The sequence below is a fragment of the Amphiura filiformis genome, chromosome 15, assembly GCF_039555335.1.
Source record: "Amphiura filiformis chromosome 15, Afil_fr2py, whole genome shotgun sequence".
Taxonomy (NCBI): domain Eukaryota; kingdom Metazoa; phylum Echinodermata; class Ophiuroidea; order Amphilepidida; family Amphiuridae; genus Amphiura; species Amphiura filiformis.
In genome coordinates, this window is record NC_092642.1 from 51,827,804 (window position 1) to 51,844,919 (window position 17,116).

At 37.0% G+C, this 17,116-nt stretch overlaps 1 protein-coding gene across 1 annotated transcript; it reads left to right on the plus strand.

Moving 5' to 3' along the window:
- Nucleotides 1–717: 717 nt before the first annotated feature.
- Nucleotides 718–15,324, plus strand: LOC140171807 (STAM-binding protein-like A). The gene is given in 11 exon segments (XM_072195139.1): nucleotides 718–854; nucleotides 4,703–4,870; nucleotides 5,792–5,856; nucleotides 6,505–6,580; nucleotides 7,969–8,061; nucleotides 9,762–10,087; nucleotides 10,090–10,254; nucleotides 10,645–10,846; nucleotides 12,029–12,166; nucleotides 12,960–13,072; nucleotides 14,254–15,324. Coding segments are annotated over 10 exon segments (1,473 nt in total). The 5' UTR covers nucleotides 718–854; nucleotides 4,703–4,738; the 3' UTR covers nucleotides 14,417–15,324.
- The last annotated feature ends 1,792 nt before the right edge of the window (nucleotides 15,325–17,116 follow it).

Genomic DNA, 17,116 nt, shown 5'->3' on the forward strand with positions numbered 1-17,116 from the left:
CAGTATTTTTTCTGGGACCTGAGAGCATATCAGACGCACCGAAAATGTAATTTTTGACTTTTTTGAAATCCGCGATATAATACCAATTTTATTGCAAATTATTAAAAAAATTTTTAAATGTTTGACATTTATCAATCTAATGAACTTAATGATAATGTAGCTGGGATGAAAAGTCGTCCATCAATTGAAAATTTTGACATTTCGTATTGAAGATAATCCATTTTTTTCTAAACTCCTAAAGATTTTAGGTCTTTTTGGTAAAAAATGTAGGCCTATAATTATGTATTTATCTTCAATATGAAAGGTCAAAATTTTCAATTGATGAACGGCTTTCCCAGCTAGGCCTACATACTTTTTAAGCACATATCATTAGATTTTATATAGGCCTACAATACAATTTTTAATAATTTTCCATAAAATTTGTATTAGGCCTATAGGCCTATCACGAATTAAAAAAATTAAAATTATTTGATGTTTCTCGTATTCAAAATGCAATTTGGCGTGTCTGATGCTCTCGTCCCACAAAAAAAATTGTGAAAACGTCGCTATCCGAGCCCTTAACCTGCTTTTTAAATCCAGGGACCTGTCAGAAAAGCTCAGAAAACTCATGGGCCTGAGAAAACCAGACCTGAGAAAACCTACAGACCCTGCCACCCTGCTTACAGAAAACTGACAAGGCGCCCTCACATTATCCCGATTAGACATAAATCCCGATTAGATAGTTAGCTGCGCTGTCCTCTCATAAACTTTAAGCTTAATGCTATTGTCGACTAGACATCGGGCTACACCAGTCTGCTAATAACTTTTTCACAGTGATTAGCTGAAATTGGATATCCGTACCGTCTGAAGAAACAGTAAGATAAAATTAAATCAGTTACGTTTCAGTATGTTTGTGAATTCGTGGGTTATAGGTGACATTGATCAAAATTCTGCAGTCGAACTTTTACTTTACTAGTACTACCCCTAGTTAACTTAAAGTTAAAGACTAAAAGTAAATTTTTTATTACTTCCGTGGTCCGGGTACGCGCTGGTGAATTGCGATCGCGTAGAAGTGACAAGGTCGCCTACTACACGCCGGGCCGACGACCAATGGGTCAACCGGCTTGTTGTCAAGTATGTTGATCAGCCAATCAGCGTGATTGTTTATTTCTGCTGTGTGTACTCTCGTCTACGCTTGGCGCACAGCTCGGACCACGGAAGTAATAAAAAATTTACTTTACAGTCACTGACGTCAGTACCAAGGATTCTCGAGTACTAATGAGAGCGCACCACCAATGATTGCGCCATTGGATAACACAGGGAAATACGCACGTTTGGATGGCGTTTTGTCACTGCAAAAACGTAATATAGATAAAAAGTTTGGTATCAAATTAAAGCTTATCACGTGTAGAATATTATTCTTTCAACGGAATATATTGCCATATTGGTGACCATCTACTTTTTTTGCTATTTGGCCGCAAAGAAAAAAGGTGCAAATTTAACCCTAAAAAATCACTCAATTTTTGAAACCGGACGTTGTTCAAATTCGCGCCAAAACTTCACCTCTGAAATAAAATATTGGAATTTTTTCTCAGATTCTTTCATGCAGACACTTGTCGGAAGCAAATGAGCTGAAAACGAGCGAATTTTGACAATATCTATAGAAAATAAAGCCGCAAGAAGCTGAAATAAGCGGTGGACTATTTTACTGAATTTCACTGGTACATAAATCGTGGAGTGATTTGGTGGTGCGCCCTCTTATAAAGGTCAATAGTTATCAAAATCCAATTTTTTACATTTTGAAGTAAACTAGAGACAGTTTCTAGTCATTTCTCAAGATTTCATCCCTCTGCGACATTCCGTTCGGAAGAAATGATGCTCTAAAAATCAGCTCCGAATCACCAAAAGACCCAAATTTCAACGTGTTTATCAACATGCAGAAGTTTGCAGAGGTTGGACATAAAATTGAATGTTTTATGCAAAAAGATAGTCTTTAATTTTATTTTTTTAATTGTGAAAAGTACTTTATGTGTGTACAAATATTTTGAATACCTTAAACATAGGCCTATTTACATAATTGAGTCAAATTTCCCCCCCCTCTCGTTCTCTATCTTCAAACTAGGCCTACTTATTTTGGCATTTTAAGCAAAAATACAAGTTTTATACGTTATTCTGATTTGGTATAAATCTATAGCAAAAGCGCTCATATAAGTAGATTTTTGATGCTTTTCTTAACGTCAGAGACTTGTATTTTTGGATAAATAAGAAAAAAATTATTGCTAAAACTAATCACAAACGTTATTTCAAGCATTTGCGAATGAAATAAAATGATTTATTAAGATTTCACCCTTATTCTATGTCTTTTTTGTAAAAATGCTTGCGTACATAGCAACACACTTTAAAAGCCACTTATAAGAGAGCGCACCACCAATGATTGCGCCATTGGATAACACAGGGAAATACGCACGTTTGGATGGCGTTTTGTCACTGCAAAAACGTAATATAGATAAAAAGTTTGGTATCAAATTAAAGCTTATCACGTGTAGAATATTATTCTTTTAACGGAATATATTGGTGACCATCTACTTTTTTTGCTATTTGGCAGCAAAGAAAAAAGGTGCAAATTTAACCCTAAAAAATCACTCAATTTTTGAAACCGGACGTTGTTCAAATTCGCCAAAACTTCACCTCTGAAATAAAATATTGGAATTTTTCTCAGATTCTTTCATGCAGACACTTGTCGGAAGCAAATGAGCTGAAAACGAGCGAATTTTGACAATATCTATAGAAAATAAAGCCGCAAGAAGCTGAAATAAGCGGTGGACTATTTTAGCCGAATTTCACTAAAAGTACATAAATCGTGGAGTGATTTGGTGGTGCGCCCTCTAATATACTATTCTGTCGGTCCGTGTCACGTCACTTCCGGTTGATGATGTTCGAGTGAAAACAAGTCCCTGATTCGATTTTTGTTGATGATTTCTTCTTCTTCTTTAAAGGAGGATTTCGTGATCCTAGCATCCCAGGATAAGTTCCTTTGGCCGTACGCAAATTAAATACGTGCACAAGTGCGTAAGTTTCAGGCTGCGCACTGGATTGCATAGCAACCGGCAATCAATGTCAATCAAACTGCCGGCGAAGTGACTTCACTTTTTATACAGGGATTGAATACGAGTGTCACAGCCCTGTCAGTACACTGACTGACACTCACACTGTGTGTCACTGTCATGACCATCAGTGATCATGGACTATACATCTGCACTATCAATCATCATGCCTCAGTTGTAGCAGAGAAGATGACGTTTCAGGACTTGTTCTCAAGTTGTAGATAGTATTTCCTTCTTTGTGCCTCGTTCCAAGAAGGGTGCTGGTGATAGAGCCTTCTCAGTGGCAGCTCCACATTTGTGGAACACCTTACCGGTTCATAATATTGTTTTCTGTATTTGATCATGTTTGCTGTTCTTTTTAATATGCTTGTTGCGCTTTGTAGCCACAGGAAAAGGCGCATTATAAATTATTTATGTTAGTTAAGTTAAGCAGGTGCCAGGCATAGGGTGTCTTCAGTGTTAATTGTTTTCATTATAAATTTATAGAACCCATTTTCATGTAAATATTCCCAGCAACAGCTTCCTAAATATCCAACTTTCATGAATTGATCAGAGATATTATCATGTAAAGTTAATCCTTTATTACTTCCGTGGTCCGAGCTGTGCGCCAAGCGTAGACAAGCGTGCACACCGAAGAAATAAACAATCATGCTGATTGGTTGATCAACGGACTTGACAACAAGCCGGTTGACCCATTGGTCGTCGGCGCGGCGCATAGCAGGTGACCTTGTCACTTCTACGCGATCGCAATTCACCAGCGCGTACCCGGATCACGGAAGTAATAAAAAATTAACTTTAGCAATTACATTTTGTAGCATGTTCTGACCTTTATGACAATGTGCTTGACCAAGCCTCCCAATTGGCATGTCAACTCCCAACCACGCTCATTGGGAGATGGCTTCTTCCCAAATGCAGGATAGGATGTTTTTTTTCCATCTTCATTCCTTGCACTGGCTGTCCTATTCTTCAATAGTGCAGAGAATAACAACTATGCCTCATATACATGATATAATGATGACAGTGCCACAGAAACCTCGAACATTGAATTTCTAGCAGAATTTTGGCTAAATTTCTTTGTTTTTAAGTAAGTAACAAAATCAGTAATAAATGAAAGTTGCTGTTCAAATTGAAAAATAAGGGTCTTTTGGGTGACAGATCAAATGGAAAAAAGAGGTCTTCGGGTGACAGCATATAATGTGTTCGTAAACTGAAATATGGGGTCTTTGGGTGACAGCGACGCTGAAAAAGGGGGTCTTATGTGTCACCACCAAAGTAGGAGTGCCCCCCCCCCCCGGTGGAAACCTCTGGCTGAATAATCATCAATTAATGTATGTACAAAAAAATTATGTAGATTAATTTGTTCAGCAAAGATATCAGATTTGAATTACCAGAACGTAATTCAACTCAGTGGCCTATGGAGCAGTGTAATACATAAGTCACGCATAACTCGCAAATGCAAAATCTGAATGAACTGAAATTTTGTGAATAAGCTTTTTGCATGGATATCTTCTGAAAAATGTCATAAAAAGAGGATGCTAGGTACCCGAAATACACTTTTAATGACTCAACAGAATGATTTTTTTAACCAACTTTAAATTTTCTGATCTTATTATTTCAAGTTTCAGATCAGGACATTAGACTATTGAAGAGGAACAATGGCAGCGGAAATGAGCCATGATCCAAAGGCTAGGGTGCGAGCCTTGGCAGAACATGGATCCAGTGTAGAAGTGGATCCAGCTGTACCCATAAGGCGCTACTTTAGGTCGGGACAAGAACTTATACGAATGGTAAGTTTTTTGGGTTTTTTTTGCTGTACTCATAAGTTAACCACATGAGAACTACCTGCCGATTGGCCAAAAAGAAGTTTTCATTATCAATTGGCCCAATCGGCAACATTGTTAGAATAATTTCACCATGCGAAAAAATTGGGGTGAAATTTTTGCAAAGCTCCATTCTGATTGGTGATTAAAGTGAAAATATCATGTAATTAACCAATCAAAGGCAATGTTAGATCGGCAGGTAGTGCTCAGGGGGTTAAAAAAATATCATGATTAGGATCTCATCACTTTGTTTTTAGGGATTCTGACATTTTGTTTTTCTTTATTCAGGCATAACTTTGTAAAAATGTTTCAGAAGTTAACATATTGGCAATGGATTTGCTTTGTCCAAAAATAAGCATTTTAAAGCTGGTTTTGTGTTAACCAACCCTCAGAACTATCAAAGAAAAGATTTGGGCAAAAATAGTGTAATTACTGGTATTAACACAACATAATCACCTTGATTTGGGGGCTAAAATAGTGTAAAATGGAAATTGTTCCAGTAAAACGGGACAAATACAATGACCACCAGGAACATAAACATGTGATAATCAACAGTTGTCATCATTCACATCAGTGGTCATTATTCACTAATATCAAATTGAAACATAAATATTTCAAATATTTTTTTCTGACCAACAAGGTCCTAAATGGCCTACAATTGTAAGTTCTCCTTTTTAAATGTACGATACAACATCAATATTAGGATCATTGCAACAAATGAGGTATCATAATGCACAGAAATAAATTCTGCTTCCATTGCTTTTTCCAAATTTGGCATACAATAACCTGTTTTGGAATAATGGTCATTTATTAAGGGGGTCATTACCTTTTTGTTGTGTTTATTTGACTTGAGCGTAAACAGGTGTACTTTTTATGTTCTATTCGCAGGCCAATGTATATCATGAAGAACACAACTGGGAAAGTGCTTTTATACTCTACTCCAAATTTATTACGTAAGTAACTGGTACAAAACTGAAAAAACAATTGGAAAAAAAGTCCCCTGTATTCTAAAATGTGGACTTTAATCCCCAAAAGTGGACTTTTTGAGTCTTAAAAGAATATTTTCACCCAAAAATGGGTACCATGTATATGTTAACCTTTCTTGGCACTCTTAATTTTAAAACATACTTATGGTCCACATTTTGGGAGATTTGTGGGTATATGTCGCTTCCCCTGGCTAAATATGAAGCTTTTTCCACTTGTGTGCTTTTTCCAGTTTAAGAGGGAAACAATTTATATCAAGATCTGACCAGAGGTCATCAAAAGTTGCTAAAATATGAAGTCCAACAACACCATAAGAGTCCTGTTGATATAGATCATATAGTTTGATCAGCTCGTAGACAAAGTACATGACTTGAATTAATAATTTGTGATGCTTCTGGCTAGATGTCACAAGAAATTCCTCAAAATATCATATTTTGATATTAATCCGCGGTGTTATAAGGCCCGCCGATTAAGAGCTGATCAAAGTGTAGATGTGTGTCACATGTGACACATTGAACAATGGATTTTACTTGAAGAATGTAATGGATATTTTACCACCCAAAAGTAGAATCTTACATATCAGTTTTTCATGTATCTTCATGTATGTTTTTCAACAGTATCTTTGTAGAGAAACTACCGAAGCATCCACAATACAAAGGAGCAAGACCGGAAGACTTGAAAAACAGTAAAAAGGTTAGTGAGATTAAAAAAAAAACCCTAGAAATTTGTTGTTTGCCTTATGCGGCCCATACATGTTCAAGCTTATTGATCAATATCAAAGACCCTGAGCACAAGAGTGGATACAAAATTTACCATAGAACACGCACAATGGTAGATTTTGTATCCACTCCTGCATCTAGGGTTCCCAATGATCAATATTTTGATCGTGTATGGACCGCATAAGTTGAAACTTTGTTGGTTCTTGTCCCCTCCTGCCATAATTTATGTGATTAGTCAGATTTTTTTTTATACATCGTTCCATGAAGTGCGAGCTCGACAAAAATGCTACACCCACTCTTGGCCTGTTGCAAGTAGTCTATGGGGTTATGCATCACATGTATGAAATAACTCGCCCCAATATTGACATGTTTTGCATAAAACTTTTTGTATATACATTCAAGCAACATTTTTTTCAGTTTGTTCATATAGTTATATTTTAGTGTAATAAATTTTAACCAATTCACACAAGCAAGTAGAATATCACTTGCATGTAATTTTCAAGCATCACATGGGTTACTGGCAGAGAGGATATCTGGCCTTCCCAGAATCCTTTGCAACATGATACATCACCTCATTATATCAAATGACACTCCTATTAGTTTGTACAGGTTCCCTTTGTTTTTATGTTGAGAATTTGCTGTAGAAGTGACATAAATAATCGGATTAACTACCAATTTTGAATACATTACAAGCAGGTTGCACTCATCACCTGTGTATGTCTGTAATCATAGATTGAATACATTACAATACTGCTCTTTTCAAAGATACTTATCTTACAGGTGCGAGCATAATAGAATCCCTGGTGCGAGTGATCAGCCTTTCGTTGAAATCTATGGTTCAATGCATAGGTACCGTGTGAACGTTATAGTGCAAGGCTATCTATTCAAAAATTGTTTTCCTCTGTTGCTATGGTAGTTATCCGATTATTACTTCACTTCTATGGCAAATAGACTGGCTATAAACATGGGTCGAAACTCAAGGCAAGAAATAAACATTATCTGGATGTCCTTTGTTTATTGAGTTACATTTTGTCACTAGCGACCCATGCTGCACTGGATAGCAAATCAGTGCAGAAAATTGAAATGGAAGAAATGCATTGTGGGAAGTGTAAGACATCTTCTCTGGGTTGCTGGTACTTGTTTTTTTCCCCGAATTGGGTCACATGATTAGGATATTGATCGATCCCAAGTCACATGACCTGATAAGCTTCTTGAAGGCAGGCAGTTGGGGGATTTAGAAACAAGTTTACATAAATGTGCATTTCTCCTATTTCTATCAGATCCAATGCAGATTATCAATTCTGAGCAGCATGAGGTGTAAAATATTATAGACAATTTTCCCATGTATTTTCACTTCCACAGAACTTAAAAATTGCATTTCCAAAAGCAGAGAATACCAAGGAAAAGTTAAGACAGAAGTATGGGGAAGAGTATAAAGTGTGGCAACAACATGAGGTAATATTATATTGTAAAGCTGAATTGATACCTGGGTTGTAACAGGCCTTTTGTTTCAAATGAGGAGAGCAGGATCTGTCACTCTCCTACAGCTCTCCTTAAATGCTTTTGGTATGAGCTATAAATCATTCCCCTTGAATGCAATCAGGGGAGCTGTTTTTTATGAATTCATCCAATAGTTTCGCAGAAGTTGATTCACAAATTGTAACTACATAAATATCATTAAAACATACTAGAAGTCTATTGATAAATTTTACCAAGTTCAAAATTACACTTTTTGCATTCTAGGTGTCCTTTATCAGGCCTTAAAGGTCCGTAACCCGATCGACAGCATCATCCCCGATTTTTTCATTGTTGATGAGGTTTTGGTATCACATAATAGATACTATTTTTCTCATTACTATCCTGAAATTTGACCTCCAAGTCGATGTATTTCGAGAAATCATGAATCACAGCGGTTTTACAGGTATACCAGTTTGTAAACAATAAAATTACTTCGATCATGGGAAGAGAAAAAGCGAACTACGCTAAGTGCTGAGGAGCGGTCCGCCGTATATAATTAAAACAATTCCTTGAATACTTCAGTTGGTGAAATAGCTCAATTGGCTAGCGCGCGTTCTTTTACCCAAAGGGTACCGGTTCAAAACCGGTATCGGAAGGTTTTTTCTCCATTTTAACCCAAACTTTTTATATTCATTTGAAATGTACATATTGCAAGGGAAATATATTTTGTTTCCTTTTTTTCTGAAACGGAAAGAAAAAACAAAAAAACCAAAAAAAACCAAATATTTTCCGTTCAATACGGGCCGGGCATTGCAGCATGTCAGCATTCGTCATACGAACGGGAATTGTTGTTGTTGCATGCCTACCCAGAATGCAATTCACGTATACAAGGTATTGGATTGCAAATTTGGCTATTTATTCACATTTACGCTGAAAATGCTCTCGTTTTTCACAAAGCAGCATAAAGGGGAGATATTTGATATTATTATGTAATTTGAAAGACAATCCATATCCAAAACCAATAGGGTTACCCCCCTTTAATGTAGAACAACTCTCCTAGCTCGCCCACCAATCTCCATTATAGCGTGACCACTCTCCATAAAAATTTCAGAGGAGTGGTTTGAACAGCTCTCCTTAATACCCTCAAGGGGAGCCTGGAATAATCTAAAACACAAGGCCTGTTGTAAGCTTCAAGTTAGAAATTTTCTTAGGTGTTGAGTTAGTAAACCAACTCATTGGGTGGGGGGGCCTGCAAAGACCACCCTGGGCCAAATAGATTATATCATCCTAACTTGCCATTTGATGGTATTTTAATGGAAGAGTTCAAATGCATAAACTTATATTCATTTTGCTAAATTTGAGATTTTGGCAAATAAAACTAGTCAAATATAAAGAAAACATGTGCTACTTTTGATCACAGCATAAAAAAATAAATTTCCGGGGAAGATAAGCCACATTTCTCACAATTTCTTGTATTATTTCTTTGTTAGAAAAAGCAAAATTTCCCTCCAAATGCCCAGATTTCCCAGGAGGGAGCTTCCTGGATTCCCCCACTTCTTCCTACCATGCTTTTGAATTTCAAAAATCCAATTTAAAGCCATCATTTTAGAATATATTTTTGTGGCTTTTCTCAAAAAGTTGTATATTCATCGCATTTTGCATCTGAACTTTTAAATTCTTTTAATCAACTTTTCCAGCTCAAAAGAAAGGCAGAGGAGCAGAGACTATACGAGGAAGAGCAGCGCCGAGAAGCTGAGAAACAGCGCAAACTCAAAGAGCAAGAGGGCGAGTTGCAAAGACTACAAGAGGCGAGAGAGAAGAGCATTATGGAGGAACAAATCAGACAACTGGACGAACAAAGAAATGCAATCCTACAGGAACAGGAAAGGACAAGGGAGATGGAAAGGGAACAAGAGGAGAGAAAACAGATGGAAGAACAGGACAGATTGAGACAGGTGGACGAGCAGAGGAGAAGACAAGCAGCTGCTGCTGCTGCGGAGTGGCTGCTGCTGCAGGTGGAGTAGCGGCAATTGGTGGAGTACCCTCTATACCACCACCTTCATATGATATGGTTAACTTTATAAAGGACCAGGGTGTAAGACCGCAGAATAGTGCTGTGTATCAGCCGACTCCATTTGCTAATGCCACAGTGCCAGATTCGTATGTAACGCCTACGGCCCCTCCAAACAGGTATGTGCATTTGTGTCCGTCCCTCCGTCCGACACAAATGTCAAGGTCATTTTTGGGTCATCGAGGGTCAAATTTCCTTAGATTGTTGCAGGTTCATCAAATTTGGTGGGAGCGATCAGTGTAGGGAGGCAAAAAATGTCAAGGTCAATTTAGGATCATTCAGGGTCATCCAAGATCAAATCACCATAGATTGTTTTCTTTGGCATCTTTTCTTTAAAAATGTTTAATTTCGGCTCCAAGTGTGAAATAAATGCACTGGTTTAAATGATGCGAGTCAAGGTGGAAGCATTGTGGCCGACACTTTGCGTTGAGAATCGCTCAAGTCAAGAACGGCAAAATTCTAGTTCTTGGCCTAAGTTTAAATTAACTGTTATCTGTTGTTACTTGCAGCATGCCCCCAGTTGTTGATAGGTCTACAAAAGTGGATCGTTCAACCAAGCCAGCCCATCTGGTCAGCACGGTCTCCAAGAGAAACAAGTATGGATTACGAGACCTCTATGTGCCTGCTGATATCATGTCCAAATTTCTGGACTTGGCCAAGCAGAATACAGTCAAGAATTTAGAAACATGTGGAATACTTGCAGGGAGATTGGTAAGTTAAAGATGTAGCTAGACAAATCAATTAGTGTTTGGGTACTGTAAAGTAAATATTTTTGATTTGTTGAGGTTTTGGAATGTTTTGACAAAATCTGTCTTCAAATTTTAATGCAGGTAGCCAACTAGGCAAAATTTATATCAAAATTGATGCCTCATTATGATATCACATGATATTTAAAATGGATGCCTAAATTTGACCTCAACCAGGTGACCTATAACCTGACCTATGGTGGCCTATAGCCTCTTTTCCAAAATTTGCTATCATCCATTGTGGAAGAGATTATTTTAGCGACTAAACACAGAATAAAGCTGGTATAATAATTGCCCAGCCACCACCTGGGATTGAACCCAAGACCTCAAGCACCAGAGGGAAGTACCCTAACCACTGTGTCATACAAGTAAAGTACCCTAACCACTGTGTAATACCTACCACCATACCTACCTTCCTACATACCTACCAGTCAGTGTTATGCATTTCTACACCTGCTGCCTGGCTCAAGAGATGTTTCCAAGTCCTACAATCCAGAGCTGCAACCTTAGCCTCCTTTAGAGTCCACCCTAGGTCCAGTCTTGAGATGTCTTTGTGAATGATGTCTCCCCTGATGTATTTCGGCAACCAGATCTGCATCTTCCATAGGTTAAGCTTCCAAAGGTAGAGCCTCTTGAGGGTGCGGTCTTCATCCATTTGCTTCAGATGGCCAAACCACTGTAAGAAGCGTTTCCGGTTGACTGAAGTGAATTGGGGCTGTTAGGTCTTACATCATATACAGCTACTCGTATTTGATATATGTGCCATACTTTCTCATTTTTATGTTAACTGTATTAAAAGGGCATTTCGAGATCCACAGCCTCATCCCCCCACTTTTCTCAAAAAAAGTTGAGATTTTTACATCACTGGAAACCTCTGGCTACATAATGTTTATGTACAAAATATTTCTTGCAGATTAATTCGTTTCGCAAAGATATCATGAAATTTGAATTTCGTTCTGGTGCACGAACTATGGAGCAGTGTAATACACATAATCATGCATAACTCGCGAATGCAAAATCAGAATCAACTGAAATTTTGGGAATAGGTTTTTTTTTCGTGGATATCTAATGAAAAATGACATAAATAGAGGATGCTAGGATCACAAAATACTCCTTTAATATGTGATGTGTGCTATTTATTTTTCAGTCTCATGATGCATTCACTATCACACACTCAGTGATTCCCAAGCAGACGTCAACATCAGATTCATGTACAGCTCTCAATGAGGAAGAACTCTTTGATGTCATGGACAATAATGACCTTATAACCCTGGGATGGATACATGTGAGTTGAACTAAACATAATGGGCTGTTCCAGTTGGATTCCATACACCCCCTGTGGAAGACACAACCTTAATCTACCACACAGGGAGTGTGAATTTCAAATGGAATGTTACTTGAATGGGTGATGAATTCATTTGAAATTTACACTTCTGTGTGGGAGATTAAGGTCATGTCTTCCAGGGGGTGTATGGATTTCAACTGGAATAGCTACATCAAGCAAGATGGGTTATTTGTCACTAAAAAATTGATTCAGCTCTACAGTCAGGGATGTAAGTTTTCAGGCTTTTGCTTGAATTCTTTTTTGTAGTCCAGATTTAGGCAATTTCTTTTATTTTCAGCCCGTTTTAGGGCCATTCTCACACTGTTTTTAGGCTTGTTCAGGCTTTTTGTCAGAAGTGGATTTTCATCACTGTACAGTGGAAAGAAGTGTTGGACCCAAAGAGATTGGACACAAAGAGAGCCAACTTTAATCTCTTATCCACAGCCTTCCAAGTATCATGCTATTATATTAAAATAGCATATTGTAGTATTATGTATACATTATACACAGTGTATCAAAACAATTGTTCTTGAAACATTTGTCATTTTCAAGAAAGTCTTAGAAATATACATGCAATTTCATTTGTAATGTAACGATAAAAGGACTACTTCAGCTATTGATTTTGTTTACAATTTGCAAAGCTAATTTCTGTATTTTGTGGTCATAAATAAGTATTGCGAATTGATAAATACAGTTTACCATAAATAATGATCTCTATTAAGTATTTTGCAATATATATCTTTATATTTTTCAGACCCACCCATCACAAACAGCCTTTATGTCAAGTATAGATCTACACACGCATTGCCCCTATCAACTCATGATGCCTGAAGCCATAGCCATAGTATGTGCACCATCACACAATGAGTAAGTACACTATTATGAGTTAGAAGCAAATAGATGTATCTCCATTAGCTGCTGTGTTTATGACTTCATGTGATATGCACAATTTCAATAAGTGCACACCTTGTATACTGCATACAAAAAGTATCCGTACACTTAAAACAAAAGCCATTTCTTAAAAACACTAAAACTAAATTGGAAAATAAAGTAGTCGAAAGATGGAGAATTTTGTTCAGCATAGTTTGTTCAGCGTATTTTTTACTTTGTAACCAGAAATCCAATTTTAATTGGGGTTGCAGTGGACATCAAGTGTAAATGAATAATGAAAGTTTGTTCAGCGTATTTTGATACCTCATTTGGTACGATACGGTAAAGTTATAGATATACGGATAAGTTATAGCAATTTGAATTAAAAAGAGCTTTTCAAAAGTGACAAAAGTGTGCATTGACTTTAACCTCGAATTCAGGCTTTTTTGTAGTACAGATTTACGCATTTAAAAAAAAATTCAGCCCATTATAGGACCATTCTGGTCATTTTCACTCTGGTTTTCAGGCTTTTTGTCAAAAGTGAACTTACAGCCCTGATCAATCAAAATGTGTGCATTGCTAGTGCTATTAGACTAGCATTCTAATATGCCGCTTACAACATCCTGTTTATAGAGTACCGAAGTGATGACGTCACAAAAAACTTTTTTTGCATTTCAGCATTTTCATGACCATATTTCAGTAGAACATGATGAAAAACATCCACAGTCAAATTTGGTGGGGAATCGGATCACGAGGGCCGAGATATGGCATGAATACCTAAATAGTCCCATTGAAATCAATGTAAATTGGCCTGGTTCCAAACAGTTATGAACCAGGCCAATTTACACTACTTTCAATGGGGCTAATTAGGTATTCATGCGGCCATATCTCAGGCCCTCGTGATCCGATTCCCACCAAATTTGGTCTGATGTTTTTCATCATGTTCTACTGAAATATGGTCATAAAAATTCATGAAAATTCTGAAATGCAAAAAAGAAAATTTTATGACGTCACACTTCGGTACTCTATGTAGACTATGACATGACTATGATGCATTCTTACAGGCAGATACAACTGTACTCGTAGCAATTACTCTATCTGCCTTTAAGCTTCATATCTTTTTATGAACATCACACTTATAGATCTTAAAATATCATTTTGTATTTTCTTTATTGCAGAACTGGCATGTTTTCACTCACCCCAGATCATGGATTAAGATTTATCGCAAACTGTACAGAAAAGGGCTTCCACCCTCATCCTAAGCATCCAGCAATATACGAGGAGGGTGAACACTGTAAAATAGTCAATAATGTAATCTCACAAGTAATTGACCTCAGATAATACTCAATGTCAATGTAAACATAGACCGTGAAGACATGGACAGTCATCCGTGGCATATCCTTTGAAGTTTTAGTCTCGCCTGAACACAAAGACAAGTCTTCAAACCTGCCACCGAATCGATTTACCGGACAAAAGGTCAATAACTTTACTACTCTTGTGAGTCTCGTCCACACAAGTGCATTATCAGTAGTAAACCAATGAATGTTGTGCTCTGAGCCTCTGTGCAAGTATGATATTGAGACCAGGGCTTAGATTTAGGCAAGTCAAACTCATTCATTGTCCGAGTTACAGCCGCAACGGTGAATATATGTGACCCGTTCTGACAAAACCAGGAACAAGTCGCATTTTTGACATTTCATGATTTGAATAAAAATGTAAGCACGGGACAATAAGCTTCAAAATGATACCAAAATAACATACATAGCATCAATACTTTTCAAGATATAGATAATTTTGTAAATGATACCTTAATATTTTGGCCAAATTGTTATTCTGAGAAATGGGCTAATTAGTTTCCTGCTTTACACAGGATTGAATAGGGATTATCATAGTTCAATTGTCAATTTAAACAAACCTCTTTTTAAGAAGTACTGTCAAGGATTGGAAAGTCCACTCAGTCCCAAGGTCATACCATGAAATTAAGATTAGATTTTTTTATGGGAATGTCATCTTTAAAGGTCTATAACTCAAAAACATGCCTGCCGATTTGTTCCTGGTTTTGTTGGAGCTGGTCACATATATATTTATTTAAAGCCATATTATAACATTTGCTGAGGAAGACGCCCTCACTGAATTTTTAAAATTCCCTTTTTTACACGATTAAATTATACTTTATTAAACCAATATACCCTGCAAAAATCAAGACTCTAGGTGCTGTAGTTTTGTCAAAATCCGAGATTTTGAATAAAACGCCGAACCGGCGCTTTATTATTACGATGGAATTACTAGTCGAACGCATACACGATGTTCATAACACATAAATACGTGCGGCGTTGGGACGGTGATATACACAACAAAAAGGGTCGTACCACAACATGACCGAAGGAGTGGTACGTATTGGCGACATGTGCGCTGGTAGTAAATTCCAATTTTCTTTGCTTTGCCGTAGTTGTTCGGCTCAAAAATAAAAGGGGATATATCTGACAGTAAAAGCTAACATTTTATGGCAAAGAAATGCCAATCTATTTTGTTTGAAAATGTTATAATATGGCTTTAACTTTAAACTGAATCGAAGAAGCAATTTTACCATTGCATTTCTTGTAACTATGATTGTTTTGCAATAACCGAGTCTATATTGCCATCGTAACTGTGTCAGAGACAACTGAATGCCGCTTCTTTGGAACACGATAATCCAACAGGTGCGGCGAGGCGTACATGGTCTCGGCATAATGTGAAATTTCTTTAGAATTACGATCCAGATGATTGTCCATGTCTTCATGTTCTATGGTGTAGAGTAGTCAATATCACAGTATCATCTTCTCATTCTTTATAAGAGTGCAGAACGTTATAATACATTAGAGCAGAGAATATTAATATCATTTAGCCATTCTCTAATAAATTCAGAACCGGCGCATAGTCATCAGCACTGAATCGAAATATTTATGTATCAAATCGCTACAGATGGTGTACCATTTGGCAAACATGTCAAGATTAGAATTAATGCATACGGGCATGTAAGGGACCTAGGATTGAACCTTGAGGGATACCAATACTCAAGATTACAGGAGGTCAGATGAGATCCACTAATGATTGTTATGCGGCAGGACAGTTCTTTACTTGTAATATTATACTTTACATATACATTCATTGAATGGCCTTTGATAGCATTTGGTACGAAAATTTGTACCCGGTAACCTGAGGTCAACTTTGTAGCTATGATGGGTTATTGAACTATGCCATGGAAATGAGGCTAGTTTGGCTCATTGTAGTATCTCAAATCAATTGAACCAAAATCAAACTTGCAGAGGTTAATGACTGCATCATTTGTTTTGAGGGTATTGTGATAAAAATCTAAACAATTTGCTTTGGAATCCAGGAATATCCTGTTAAGGGAAAATTGTGATCAATTGAATCATGTCAACCAGAAAAAAACTCACTTTTTGGTTAGTTGTTATCACCGACATTGCAGCCAAAACCTTTGGTTTTCAACTTGGTGGATGATTTGTGGTCATCCGAGGTCAATTGATGAGGAAGTTGCTTGATGACCCGATCTGAACGTCAGTGATAACATCTAACCAAAAGTGATTTTTTTCTGGTTGACATGATTCAGTTTATCACAATTTGAATTTCCCAGATGACTAAAAGTATACACAGTGTTAAAATCGTAGAGGTTAATGACTTGCTTTTGCATCATGTTTTGAGGGTATTGCGATAAATCTAAACATTTACATTTTACATTGGAACCAAGGAACATTCTATTATAAGGGGCATAACCCTGAAGGATATCCCTAGAGACAAGCAAAATGTCAAGTTTGTTCACAATACACGAAAAATAACTGGTACAAAATCATTAACTTCTTTGTAACCGTTACGTTCCATTTGTTTATTCATCTGAAGCAAAAGACTTCATTTGTTCAGTTTCCCTGAGTTCATGCTCGATTGCTCAAAAATAGAAAGAAGTTAAACACCATATGACATGGGATAGTATAAAGTAACCAACATTGTACTTTATGTAATTCATTAGCAATAAAGTATATATGT